The 13,463-nt window shown below is 50.1% G+C and overlaps 5 protein-coding genes across 5 annotated transcripts; 2 read left to right on the top strand and 3 right to left on the bottom strand.

Annotated features, from left to right (window-relative positions):
- Nucleotides 1–1,478: 1,478 nt before the first annotated feature.
- On the top strand, nt 1,479–2,287 carry HOO65_080352 (extracellular matrix protein; the record flags this gene model as incomplete). The annotated part of the gene is made up of 3 exons (XM_071004375.1): nt 1,479–1,677; nt 1,738–2,109; nt 2,172–2,287. 3 exons carry the CDS (start codon nt 1,479–1,481, stop codon nt 2,285–2,287), a joined length of 687 nt encoding a protein of 228 aa, XP_070856582.1.
- A 1,052-nt stretch (nt 2,288–3,339) lies between these two features.
- Nucleotides 3,340–4,323, bottom strand: HOO65_080351 (protein serine/threonine phosphatase 2C; the record flags this gene model as incomplete). The annotated part of the gene is made up of 1 exon (XM_071001540.1): nt 3,340–4,323. The coding sequence occupies one exon, from the start codon at nt 4,321–4,323 to the stop codon at nt 3,340–3,342; it is 984 nt and encodes a 327-aa protein (XP_070856581.1).
- Nucleotides 4,324–6,546: 2,223 nt separating this feature from the next.
- Nucleotides 6,547–7,809, top strand: HOO65_080350 (succinate dehydrogenase iron-sulfur protein; the record flags this gene model as incomplete). Its single annotated transcript, XM_071004313.1, has 3 exons — nt 6,547–6,901; nt 7,187–7,332; nt 7,489–7,809. 3 exons carry the CDS (start codon nt 6,547–6,549, stop codon nt 7,807–7,809), a joined length of 822 nt encoding a protein of 273 aa, XP_070856580.1.
- Nucleotides 7,810–8,710: 901 nt separating this feature from the next.
- On the bottom strand, nt 8,711–9,355 carry HOO65_080349 (uncharacterized protein; the record flags this gene model as incomplete). Its single annotated transcript, XM_071004390.1, has 2 exons — nt 8,711–9,173; nt 9,258–9,355. 2 exons carry the CDS (start codon nt 9,353–9,355, stop codon nt 8,711–8,713), a joined length of 561 nt encoding a protein of 186 aa, XP_070856579.1.
- Nucleotides 9,356–11,194: 1,839 nt separating this feature from the next.
- HOO65_080348 (Glycoside hydrolase family 13 protein) lies at nt 11,195–13,008 on the bottom strand (the record flags this gene model as incomplete). Its single annotated transcript, XM_071004225.1, has 6 exons — nt 11,195–11,291; nt 11,352–11,485; nt 11,539–12,420; nt 12,481–12,589; nt 12,660–12,717; nt 12,774–13,008. 6 exons carry the CDS (start codon nt 13,006–13,008, stop codon nt 11,195–11,197), a joined length of 1,515 nt encoding a protein of 504 aa, XP_070856578.1.
- Nucleotides 13,009–13,463: the final 455 nt, after the last annotated feature.

The following is a 13,463-nucleotide window of genomic DNA, read 5'->3' as shown; positions in this document are numbered from 1 at the left end:
CCAAGTCTGAGCATTGAAATTCAGCGCTGGAGAATTCACGCCAGCGCCAACCTCTATGGCGCCAGGCGGTGGAGAGATGAAGATATGCATAGAAAAGGAAGACCTTTCCAGACCAACAACCCCCAAGACCGGCGCAGCCTGCCCCTGGCTAACATTAACATTGGTTTATTTTTTCGTAATATGGAGGCTTTTGGTCTAAGCCAGAAGAGGAAAGGCCCTGGGAGATGTGACCAGTTCAAGGAATAAGAAGCTAGAAATCAAGGAAAAGAATCACGTCGTCTAGGAGAATGGAATAAGCTTGCTTGGGGGAGGGGGAGGGGGCAGCGACTTGAGGACTTGTTGTTTATCTGCTAGCCCCCTCCACAAAACAAGGTCAGATCATGAGGCATTTCGGATGTAATGCTGGCATTCGCCAGGAAGAGTACAGGGCGTTCCGGCTACCTAGCCTAGAGAGATTGTAGAAGCTAACATCCATATTGCTGCGTTGAACCTGACGTGTACTATCATGAAAAAGGGCAGGAAACAGTCATTCAGACCGACCGGGCAGGCAGTCGAGGAACAACGAAGAGTCATCAGACGCTCCAAATTCTAGGCGGTTGCCTCGGAAGAACAAGGAGGAGAAGACGGAGAAAAGAACTGGGGCGGACGAGGAAGGCGAAAGAAGAGAAGTAGGGGGGGTGCAGCAAAGCTACATGAAGTTCAGGGCGGAGGGGTCCGGGCTCGACCAAAGTAAAGGGAAAAAGAAGGATATAAAAAAAAAAAAAAAAAAAAAAGCGCGACTTTGCCATTGTTGGCGGCCCTTCTGCTAGGCTCGCTGTTTCCTTGGTCTCTTTAGTCTCAATACGTACACACCCTTTGCAATATAGCACGCTGCACACCCAGTCCATCTTTTCCGTTTTAGACCCACAATCAGGAACGAAGCGCGAAAGGGTAAGTTCCTTCCCCCGGGGTTGCAGTAGCATTAACATTGGTCTTAGCATTAGCACGAGCGGTGGCAGTTGCTGTTGCAGTATTGGGGGCCCTGTTCTGTAAGTCGACGGGGCCACTAAGAGGTGAATAGCAGGAAGTTACTGGGCCAAATTTGCGGGTCTGGATGGTGGGCTTTTGCCTTCTCTCCTTCTTCCTGAGTCCGCACGCTCCTTCCCAGATTTGGTCTGAGGGAAAAGGGCTCTTGGCAATTGGGATATATGAGCGCCCGTCCTCCTCCTCCCAAATTCCCATTTCTCTCCCCTCTCGATCTTTGTTATTCATCAAGACTTCTCATCTTCGCTCTTCGGACAGCCTATTCATTCGTTCCATCGTTACGGTTTTAACTATTACATTTTTAATTTCTTCTTTTTTAATTCTTTGATTCAAGTTTCTTGTGAGTCGGTCTTTCTCACTCGCCATTGTTCTCCAGACGCCCTGCTAACAATACCCCTCCAGGCATCTACACACTCGCTCCCACCAAACAACCTAACTAGTCAAATCTATTCACAATGAAGGCCTCTACTGTCATCTCTTACGCCGCCGCTCTGGCCTCCTCGGTCACCGCCGTGCAGTTCACCAACAGCGCCGTCCAGCCCACTGCTGGCGAGCCTTTCACCCTGACCTGGACTGATGCTACCGGCCCCGTCAACATCTACGTCGTCACTGGCCCCAACCAGAACGCTCTGGAGGAAGTCAACACTGTCGGCAGTAAGTACCGCCAATAATGCCTGATCGTTGCGACAGAGCAAATTTGCTAACAGGTGGCAGCCGGCCTGACTGGTGGATCCACCACCTTCACCCTCAACGCCGCCGACTTCGCTTCCGGCACCTACGCCTTCAAGATCGTGGACGGAAGCGAGGACAACTTCTCCTCTGCCTTCGCCCTGGTTGGCACCGGCAGCGCCAGCAGCTCTTCCGCCTCTACCTCACCCGTCTCCACCACCCCTGCTGCATCCAGCACCGAGGCCTCTAGCACCACTGGTAGCGAGACCACCACCACCACTGGTAGCGAGACCACCACCACCACCGACGCCGAGACTACCACCACCGATGCGTCAAGCACCACTCTGGCCACCTCTACTACCGCCTCTGGCACCGTCTCTTCCTCTGGCGCTGCTCGCTCCTCTGGCTCCGCCACTCGTAAGTTTCGCGTTCTCTACATGCAAGACACTGGTTGAACATCCCATTAACAACGTTTCCAGGCTCTTCCACCAGCGCGTCTACCGTCCCTACCGACGTTCCTGGCGCTGCCTCCACCCTGTCCAGCTCCATGGCTCTCATGGTGCTGTCCGCTGTCGCCATGGTCTTCCTGAACTAAACGTGCTATGGCTACAATTTAATGAGGGGTTGATCGGACGTTTAAATGGTTGCGGGGATGTGATGCGATTTGAGTTGCTTGAGGGTGGTGTTTTCATTTCTTGATCCTCCGGGATTCCTCTTTTCTGATTTATGTAAATATTGGTTTTTTTACAAGGCGTAATTGATTGCTTTATTTCGAATGTTTAAATGTATGTCTCCCTTTTGATCTTTATTTCTGACTCTATGGTCTTAGTTCATCGTTATATGAGCTTATCAGGGTGGTGCTGGTGTGCTAAGAATCCCTTGTAACACTGTAAAGTACGGATGAAGTACACTGTCTGTCTCTCCCGCTCATAATAAATAAGCTTCTAGGACTCGGCATGCATATTCCACATTGTTGAAACGTTGGTAGCATCTATCTCGTCATCTTATGTTCCACACCCAGGAAGATGCTATAAAGAAAAAGAAAACAAAAAAAACATTTCCACGTAGCACGGGAATATGCCAACATAGCTGGAACCACCGACCGAGCGAAGTAAAAAGAAAAAAAAAAAAAAAAAAAAACACAACAACATAGAACATAGCCGCTATGCGGGTCGACTTTGAAGATGTATATGGATCTAGACGCAAAGTAAAATACAAAATAGAAGCAACAACATCCATTACCATCCTAGGCCATACTGCCAGTTGTGTCGGCAACAACGACGTTCGAACACAAAAGAAAAGAACAATGACAAACAGGGGATAAAACGCCAGTGTCCCTCTTGGGACGGGTGCTTTTCACCATAGGTTCGGTTCAGAGAATACAAAACATATACACAACGCACGAATGTACGCTACGTGATGCGGCCAGCTGAGGGACCTAGATCTAGCTTTTGCAAAAGAGAAGCCGTTTGAAATACAATTCCTTCCTCCACCATAGTCCTCCATCTGCTCTGGAGATTGCCTGCCTCCTGGCTTACAACCGGGACTTGACTGGCACCATAGTACCATCTTGTGTGGCAATCAAGACCACTACCATGATATCGTCGACTTTGCCGCCGACCCAGCGCTCACGGCGGTTTATGCGCTTCATGGCTTTGGCAAAAGGCCGTCGCGTCGAGTTTCGTGGCTGTTTGCCTTGGCCGTCAGCGCAATGCGTGACGCGACCAAGCTCTGCAGCGTAGCTTGCGAGTTGAGGGCTTGTGGGCCGCCAGATGATAACTCGGGGACTTTGACCATTTCGCTAATGGAGGGCGCGACCTGCACGGCTCCGTCGTCGTCTATCGTCCAGGCCCCTGATGCCAGCATCATCTTGCCAACAACCTTTAGAATGTCCTCGTTGAACATGTTGTCCCATACACCATCCGAGGCTAGCACTAGCACGTCACCGCTTTGTAGGTTGTGGTGCGTAATGTCTGACTGGTGCGGCATGTCGCTGAGATGTGCGCCGCCAAAGGTTGCTATGCGCGCGGCCATGCTAGGCGGGATGACTGACATTTGGTAAGGGGTGTTGAATGAATGCTGCTGTGCTTTGGAGTATGCGTGTACTGCGCCTAGACGCAGGTGGATGAAGCCCGAGTCGCCGAGGTTGGCGATTTCGACGGCGCCGTTGGGCGCAGCGACGCCGACAACGGCCGTACTGCTTCCTGCAACGACAGTGCGATCGTTGCATACGGCTTCGTAGCCCTTTTGCATGATGGCCTTGGGGCTGACAGGATCGTGGCCAGGATAGGCAAATGAAACCATGGCCATGTAATCGCAGATTCCGTGAGAAAAGTCGGCTGGATCAACGCCTGAGTCGACCCAGCCACCCACTCCATCAGCAACACCAAAAGCTACTGCGCCGGTATCGCCAAGGTGTGATATGAAAAACGCATCGTGACCACTGGGAGGGCGCTGCTCTGGGGTCTTTTTCACGGGCTGGACACGCTTGTGCGGATTGAAGTGGTGGATGTTGCGTGTGGCATGCCAGGAGAGGTCTTTGCCGATAAAGGCTGCGGCTACACCGTAACTAAGCTGAGGAGATCCTAGCGAAGTAGGGGAGGCATCGGAACTGGAGGTTGAATATTTCATGGTTGTCGAGAACGAGCGGGATTTTGTTGAGAACGATAACGCAGACGTGGGACTGGGATTTGTGAGGCGCAACGAGTTGCGAACAACAGCAAGACTGGATGCTCGCATGTGTATTGGGTCTATAACAGTAGAAAAAAAAAAGTCACGGAGAACAATAAGCCACTGGCCGATCATATATCATGGGGAGAGGACGGGGGGGGGGGGGGGGGGGGGGGCGAGAGAGAGAGCAAAAGCAAGGCCAAGCGATGGGCAAAAAATTGACCAAAATGAGGGCGAGCAGGCCAGACCCAAGTCCAGGGATCCAAACGTTGAAGGCGCCAAACTAGACCTAGACAGACAAGGGGGGTTGGGCGTAAGGCTTGAGTCTGAAGAGCCTTGTTGGAGGGTTTGTGCTTGTGCTGGTTTTCAGGCTGGCGGCTTCGTGGTTTGCAGCCAATACAATGTATGTGTGCATGTATGTGTGCATGTGTGTACACATGCGCATGTATGTTGTACGTACATGTGTCCAGCAGTGCGGGTGCGTATGCTTGATGAGTTGTGATTTTGGGGTCCAACAACGAGGCGTTGATTCAGAGGTTGTTCGGTTGTTGTGCGAAGGGAAGCGGGCAAGCAAATGATGTATGTGCATCTATGTGTATATTTGTGTATATTCTTGTGTATATGGATATATGGATGGGTTGCTCACTGTGAATTGGATATAGGGCTGATGGTGACGCTGATGCTGCTGGCATTGCTAATAGGGTGCGTTGAGGGCATTTAAAAGCCGCCATTTTCTTCATGTTTCTGCTGCTTTACCACTGGCTACAATAGTGTGCAGCGTGATTTCCCGCGTTGGCTCTTCTGTCTTACTGGGCTTTTGGTTCTTGGGGAGTCGTTATTGCTGGCTGTGGCTGCAGGGTCAGGTTTGGCTTTTACGACAAATCCAAGCACAAAATTTGGCATCAGATATGCATTTAGACGGCATAATGGGGATAGGGAGAAATCAACAGAAACGGCACGACTGCCAGTACGGGAAGCTGCAGGCCAAAAAGGCCCCACCATATTTGTCAGGCTATCGATCAGAAGCAAGCAAAGCGGAATTGGTAGGCCACAAGAGCATAGCACAAAGAGTGTAGCCTCAGCTCAAGTACATGAAGAATATAAGAGACCGATAGGGACATGTAGAATGCGGAGCCTAGCTAGAACCGGAACAAAAGAGAAGTCATAGTGCGTGAAAAAAAAAAAAAAAAAAAAAAAAAAAAAAAAACAAAAAAGCAACAGTCTAGGACTGAGGCTCAAGACGGTAGAGGAAACATGTACACATATGGCCAAGATAGAAGCGCCAATCTGATACTATAGTGTGCCAGAAATGTGCTGTCCGGTATTTTTCGAGTGCCGCATTCGAAGCCATCCGTAGAGAAGCGGCCTCGGCGACCTTGATTTCATCTTACCTACCCTACCGTGCTTGTCGCGCACCTCAAATACGCTAAAATGCATACCTGCATCCACTGCAGGCAAACGCCGCCCCAAAGACTAAATATCGGAAGAGAACGTTTCGTGGCGTTTTGAGCCGTAGAATAACCGTGGGGATGGTCACGTGCTAAGGACAGTGACCTCCACTTTGCTGTCTCTCGAGTATGTGCCATCTGCAAATGGACTGACCCCATATAAACTGGAGCCTGTTATTTTCTGCTAGCGACTTTTCCCTAGTGTGCCGGGGCTTGTGACACTCTTCGATATTGAAAATGAATGTGCTATGATTGGCTGGATTTACCGCAACCCTCCATACTGGCTCCATAGCCGAGGTGGTCCTTTTTTTTTCCCTTTTTTCTTACTGGTAATGCGGATTGGCTCGCAGCTTTTACTGTGCTTTGCTTATTGTGACCTTAAGATTTCCCCTTCGTCTCGTCTTTCAGTTAGGAAAACTCTCTAGAAGAGAAGCCGGCTAGTGCCAGTAAATTTGACATCTTTTTTTAAGCCCAGGTCTCACACTCAGTCTCACACTCAACTTATTCTCACCCTCGTCTGTCTTCCGACGATCCTCTCAACTTGTCCGCCTCGCCTTGTCTTAATTTCTACCTGACATCTTAAAACTTGATCAGCTCCAGCTACTACTTCGCTGCAAGCTGCTACGTTTCTTTCTACCGTTTTTTATTCTCTTTCATCTTGTCGATATACTTTTAATCTTCGGTCCCTCCTTCCTCCCCTCCGTCTCTCGCACACTACCACCGTACCGAAGTCACAATGGCAGCTCTACGCTCTTCCTCCCGTGTCATCGCAACGTCGTCGACCAAGCTCGCCACTCCTATTGTTCGGCAAATGGCTGCTTCGCGCAGCCTCGCTACTGTTGCCGATGCTCCAGCTCCCCGCATGAAGAAGTTTACCATCTACCGCTGGAACCCCGATACCCCCACCGAGAAGCCTCACATGCAGACCTACGAGCTCGACCTCAACAAGACTGGTCCTATGATGCTCGATGCCCTGCTACGCATCAAGAATGAGCAGGACTCGACCCTGACTTTCCGCAGATCGTGCCGTGAGGGCATTTGCGGCTCTTGCGCCATGAACATTAACGGCCAGAACACTCTTGCCTGTCTTTGTACGTATAGCTTGCACATCCTGTGATTTGGCTTCTTGTCTTTTTTTTTTTCTTTTTTGTTGTATTCGTTTCCTGGGGTTGGGCTATACCCGGCCCGGCCCGAGTCGGGCTAGCTTGGCAGCATGTGAAGACACATGCATGTAGTGCCTTAGATCGGACGGACATTTGCTCTAAGCCACAGGGCAAACACAACAGCGTTTAAAAAAAAAGCAAAAAGAAATTCGTTGTACGCAGAAATGCAATGCAGGGCGCTCTCTTACTAACATGCTTTCTCTTCTCTCACAGGCCGGATTCCTGATGGTCCCGAGGCCAAGGTCTACCCCCTGCCTCACATGTATGTCGTCAAGGATCTCGTCCCTGACCTGACGCACTTCTACAAGCAATACAAGTCAATCAAGCCTTACCTCCAGCGTGACACCCCCGCGCCCAACGTACGTTGCCGTTATCCCAAGTCAACCAACCCACAGCCGTGGCCAGTCCCTAGCTATCGAGAGACCTTGCATGACATGATAGCTGGCTATGACTACTAGCCTGCCTGATTTTGAATTTACCCGAATGCGTAATGCTAATGCTTCCTCTCTCAACAGGGCAAGGAATACCTCCAGAGCAAAGAGGACCGTAAGAAGCTGGACGGTCTGTACGAGTGCATTCTGTGCGCCTGCTGCTCTACGTCTTGTCCCTCATACTGGTGGAACCAGCAGGAGTACCTCGGCCCTGCCATCCTCCTACAGTCCTACCGCTGGCTCGCCGACTCCCGTGACGAGCGCCGCGCTGAGCGCAAGCAGGCTCTCGACAACTCCATGTCTCTGTACCGTTGCCACACCATTCTCAACTGCACTCGGGCGTGTCCCAAGGGTCTTAATCCCGGCCTGGCCGTAGCCACACTGAAGAAGGAGCTTGCCCTGTAGACTACCGACAAGACATACGAAAGCACCAGCTCGCCTTTATTGCGGTAAAAGCAAAGGGCTTTGCGCTGTTTCTCGTTCTCCAATCGTGCCCAAAACGAGATTTCCTTTGTCCACGTACGACGTCACAGTGTTGGCATCCCCTTCGGGCCCTGTCCACTACTCTTTTTTCTCTTTCTTTTTTTTTTTTCTTTCGCAGCCTTTTCGTCTGTTAGACATGCACACATATCTTTGTCTTTTTTGTTCCCTCTTCCCTTCTATCTTATCCAGACTCCTTGCTGAATGGCAAAAGCGAAAAGCCCTTCTTCGCCGCCTATTCTTTTCATAGAACGGAGAGGCGCCCTTTTCCTGAAGAGGCTTCCTCTTTGTGTACAATCATTCTTGTGTTCAATTTTCATTTCCTTCTACCTTTTATTGTATCTGTACTCACGTCCAGTCGTTTGCCTTGGGTCTTCCTTGCTGTTTTGTTTTGTTCTTTTGTTCTTCGGCTCACGTGAAGAGCTGTTGTACCTACCTATCTGTCTGGGAGACATTACTGTTGCCCCATGAGAGTAGCTGTGGTATCAAGCGTGTTGCTGTTTAGTTGGCATGCTACAAAGAAACACGGAAAATCGTCAACAACGTTTACAGCACATATGCATGCATGCCTGACCACAACAACTGGTGATCTGTGTTTCCGGTAATAGCATTTGATAAATTGTATTTTCGACGAAAGTGCTACTGTCGTCCTACTATATGAAGAGAAAAGAAGAAATAGAAAGCCATGAACCCCAAAAGCAACAAGTCCTGCGCTGCCTTAGGCTGCTAGAAGAAAAGTAAAAAAAACAAGATTAATAATAATCCACGCTACCTGTCCCAGGCAAGTAAGTGTCCCCCGCCCTCCTGCATTAAGACCCATGATTAATCAGATTGCAACCTTTGCAATGATTTCAATCGGCATGTATGTCTGGATAACGATACCCTCGGTGTTGGGTCGTGACAAGATGGACCAACCCTCGGGTTGGCCGGTCTCCTGGTTCTCGCGTACGGGGCCGGCCAGCCAGCCTCTGGCGTCTTGCCAAGTGACCGTGTAGAAACGGGCGTCTGCTGTCTCGTTCAGCGGTTCAATCTTGAAGAGGTTGCTAGAGAAAGATTGAACCACCTGGGAGTCTGGCAGCGCGACCAGAGGCTGTAGGTACGTGGGCGAGCCGTCATTGCGAGTTGTCTTGTTGACACCCACGGATGTCTGCAACGAGCCGTCGCCCACGGCAAAGGTGTTATCACTGAGGCCGGTGTTGGATACACTGAGGATTTCGTTGGCGCCGGACCAAATGCCGACGCTGGTGCCGCTAAGAGACAGAGGTTTGCCGTCGACTTCGGCATAGATTCTAAAAGCAGATGGATGTTAATTGACATTCATGTTTCAAGGGGCTATGGGTCTATGGGCGTTATGCGGTGCATATAAGACGTACGATTTAGTGTAAAGCTCATAGACGGTCCTCGCCTGGCGGACCTCAATGGGCGAGGCCAAGACGGCGGCAGCAAAGGTGAAGATGGTAGAGAACTTCATGGTGGGCGGACAGTCGGATGATTGTTTGTTTTAGATGCGGAGAGAAAGGAAAAAAAGTAAAAGAAAAAGAAAAAGAGACAGAAACGAAAGTAAAGCCGGGTAGGATAAGGACAACAACAAAGTCGTGTGTATTATTATGTCACCAAGCAAGGAGAATGAAAAGAATGATATATGCAAATGCTAAAGGTCATCAAGCAACGGCCAGGGCGTCGATTGTAAGAGTATATAGACGTGGCGAGAATGGACAAAGAGCGTGAGAAGAAATGAGAAGCAAGCAGTCGAGAGAGAGTGTAGCAGTAAGTGGCATGTTTATATCTATAAGCCAAGGAGTATGTGCGCACAACACGGGGACGTCCAAACAAGAAGTCAAATAAAAGGAGCACAAGGCGAGACAGAGGAAACCCTACGGAATACAAGGTAGAGCAAAGTCCGACGAAACAGGAAAATATCGAAAAATACACGATAAAAAAAAAGAACCATATAAAGTTATGTAGGGCGTGACATGGTGGCCCTAAGTGCGGCACAGATCTTTTTTTGTAGCTTCTTGGCGACCTGCCGATTTTATAGTGTCGATCGCTGCTCAAAACCCGAGACTTTAAAACAAGCACGAGTTACAGAACAGCACGCATCGACATGGGCACTCCTGGTTGGGTTTGTTTCTAGTCTTGTGCAAAAGGTCTGTTCGAGAGGAGCCTGCGTTGCAGGGCCACAGGAGAAAAGGGAGAGGGGGGGGGGGAATTCCACCCCATTGAGCTATGGATGAATACTTCTAGATCTCCCTTGCTTTCCCTCGTCCGGTCCCGTCTGATCATTTGCAACCAGACCATCCCAGGCGAGGCGCGAGGGACCAGGGGAAATAGGCAAAACATGAAACCCGATGTTATTAACGTTGGTGATACGGAAGAACAGTGTGTATCTATATTTCGTACTGTCCAAGCTGCTTATACGAGCTTCATCCTAATAGCTAACAGTGCGTGTACTACTGTGTGTTTCTCCCAACTGGGCTATGCTATGTACAGTACCGAGTCTCATGAAACACACTTCAGGTCCAGCCGAAATTTAAACAACATAGTTCTTAAGGCCCCACACTCTCTTTAATGATGTCTTAGCAGCCTACACACAAGAACAAACGGCAAACAATATATTTACAAAGTCATATATGTACTATAATATTTAGCAATCTAGGCGGCTCTATGTTGGTTATGACAGGCTGGAGACAAGTAGTCAAAGCTTGAATGTAGGAGGCGGAGGCGACGACACTGTCTATGCATGCAATGAAGCCTTTTGTGTGACTGGAAATGCACAGACCAAAGGTAAATGAATAGTGCGCCTTATGTTTTGTGGGATTACGGTCTTCACTCTACCTGAAGCAGGCAAGACAGCGACGTCCTGCTGTGCCAGTTCGACTTGCAGGGCTTTATCTTCGCAGCCATCGTCTCTCTTTGTTCCGCCCCTCCAATTCAAGCCCCTCCTGCCCTTATCACTCCTCACCCTATTACCTCCATGTAGTCAATACCGATGCTGTCGTCACACCGCAGGTCGCCGGTACTGTGTAGGATCTGTTCGGGTCCGACTCCCACGTTACTGTGCCACTGCTACTGACCCTGACAAATTTGTAGCTAATCGTTGTCCCTGCAGGCAGGCTGATAGTGCCCGTCCAGATAGGATTGCTGGTTGTGTACGAGGCTGCGCTGAGAGAAATGGCCTGATCGAGATTCCACCCACCAAGAGCCGAGATGTTTCCGCTTCTGAAGAAAATAAAGGCAGACAAACGGTTAGTATAGTTATTTAATAGCGGACTGTCATTCTAGGCAGCCGGTGGGAAGACAAACTCACATCTTAATGGTATCGCCAAATACCGTAGTGACTGTCTCTGTAAAGCTCACGGCCACCGTGGTCGGCGTCGCACACGTATTGGGCGTTGCGGTAGCTGTAGCTGTGGCCGTGGTTCCATCGCGGCTAATCCCGGGACATAGGTTGGTCAACAGTAGCTCACTCTTGGGATAAAACATCTTCGGCAGCCCGCTCGATAGCACTGTCGTAATCGATGCATCCGAGGATGCCGTCAGCTCCGTGCAAGAAAACAACTCTACTAGGGCCTGGTTTGCTGTGTATCCCGTATTGCTCCCGCTTAGCGTGACAGAGTTACTGCTACTCGACCCGCCGCTAGTGAAGACACTCACGGCCTGCTTGCCACCTTGACCCTTGCGCAGAGCAATGCTAGTGCTTGTAGGCTGGAACGGCACGGCCTGAAACACGGTGTACTGGCCATCATTGGCTATCAAAGCCTTCCGGATTTGGTTGATGGTGGTGATCCAGGTGTACCGCTCGTTGCCCGTGTTGAGGCTAGTCCACAGCGGAGCACGGTTGGCGGGGATTCCGGTGCCGGTAAACCCTTGCTCTTGCCCCTGGTAGATGATGGGGATGCCGTCCATTAGCATTGTAAAGGCAATGGTAGTCTTTGCAAGTCCTATATCGCTTGACTGCGACGTCCATGACGCCATTCGATCAACGTCGTGATTCTCCGTAAATGACCCCAGCTGATTAGTGAGGGAAGTGCTGCTCTTCATCGTGTTGACACCAGACAGTAGCTCCGAGGTAGTGGCGCCTAAGCTTTGGAACGCGCGCTGAATCCAGTAGTACATGGGGTAGTTCAATACGCCTGGCATATAGTTCAGGTACGGTGTGACATATGCCGGGTCTCCACTATACACCTCGCCTAGAAGGAAGACATCTGCAGCTGCTTCAAAATCAGCCCAGAATGAAGTCTCTTGGTGCTTAGCACTGTCAATGCGCAGGCCATCGATACTGTAGTTTGTCACAAGCTCCGACACCCACGTGTTGAAAAACGCCCGCACATCAGCGTCCTCAGTCCTCAGGTCAGGCAGTGATACAGTGTTGCTTCCCTGCCAGCACTGTTCAATAGACGTTTGCGAGCTGTAGTCAATATTGCAAGGGGAGTGAAAGTATGACGACTGCGAAAATGGGGTCAGTGTCGAATAGTCCACACACGTTTGACACCCCTTGTACGCCATGTGGTTGGCCACTACGTCGACCATGAGATACTAAACAACTGCGGTGTTAGTTGTTAGGGTTCCACCTTCAGGGTTTGTTTTGAAACCTACCATGCCTCGAGAGTGCAGGGCATCAGCCAAACTCTTAAGGTCCGCTTGAGAACCAAAGTGCGAATTGACCGTGTTGAAGTTCTTGGCCCAAAAGCCGTGGTAAGAGTCACTAGGTTATCCGCATTAATCAGCCTTGGATGTTTGCATAGCTTTTGACAGATGGGCGTCCGTCTACCTACCCATCAGAGCTTCCAGATGCCTCGATATTAGTGACCACAGGCGAGATCCAGACCTGCACTAAGCATTAGCATAGCCTCGTGTTTTCATTGACAACGCGTTTTTATCACATGTACCTACAGCGCTGAAACCCATGTTCTGTATATAGTCCAGGTTGTTAATCAAGCCTTGCCATGTACCACCGCAGTATTCGGCTAGCGATGAGCATGCCGAAGTCGAGCCATCAGTACGAGCAAAACGGTCAGTCAGAACCTGGTAGACAGACTGCTTGGCCCATTCACTTGAACTCAGGGCCAAGGTAGATGGGAACAAGGCGGTGCATATTGCGAGGATCGCCGGCAGATGAAACATTCTGGGCGGGTAGGAATAAGCGGGAGTACAAGAAGAAGAAGAATAAGAACGGCGGGATTGCGGGATGAGCGTAGAGTGGATGAGATGCTACCATGAGTGCAATATCGTGAGCTCCATGAGAAATGCCGTGACCTATATATACCAGATGCCTTTCACTATAGCGCACACCAGTTGGGGCGGTGTAGATGGCAGGTTTATGGTCTCTCTCTCTCTCTCTACCTCTTTGTATTACCCGTCCACAAATCCCCAAAATGGCACCAAGCCACCCATTCCCAAAGTTTAGAGTCGCAGTCCAAGGGCGAATGTCGGCGTTTCTTTCTCCAGCAGACTAGAGCATTACCAGAGCTGTAATTGAGGTTTGGGGAGAAGCTTGAGAGAGGCAGGGGAGTTGCCTGAATCAACGGCCAGGCCAAGGTCAAGTCAGACGAAGAGGCTAGACTCCAAAGAAAAAGCGT

Source organism: Ceratocystis lukuohia (assembly GCF_044167205.1).
Source record: "Ceratocystis lukuohia strain C4212 chromosome Unknown Supercontig8_pilon, whole genome shotgun sequence".
Lineage (NCBI taxonomy): Eukaryota > Fungi > Ascomycota > Sordariomycetes > Microascales > Ceratocystidaceae > Ceratocystis > Ceratocystis lukuohia.
This window is presented reverse-complemented; position numbering and strand designations above follow the sequence as displayed.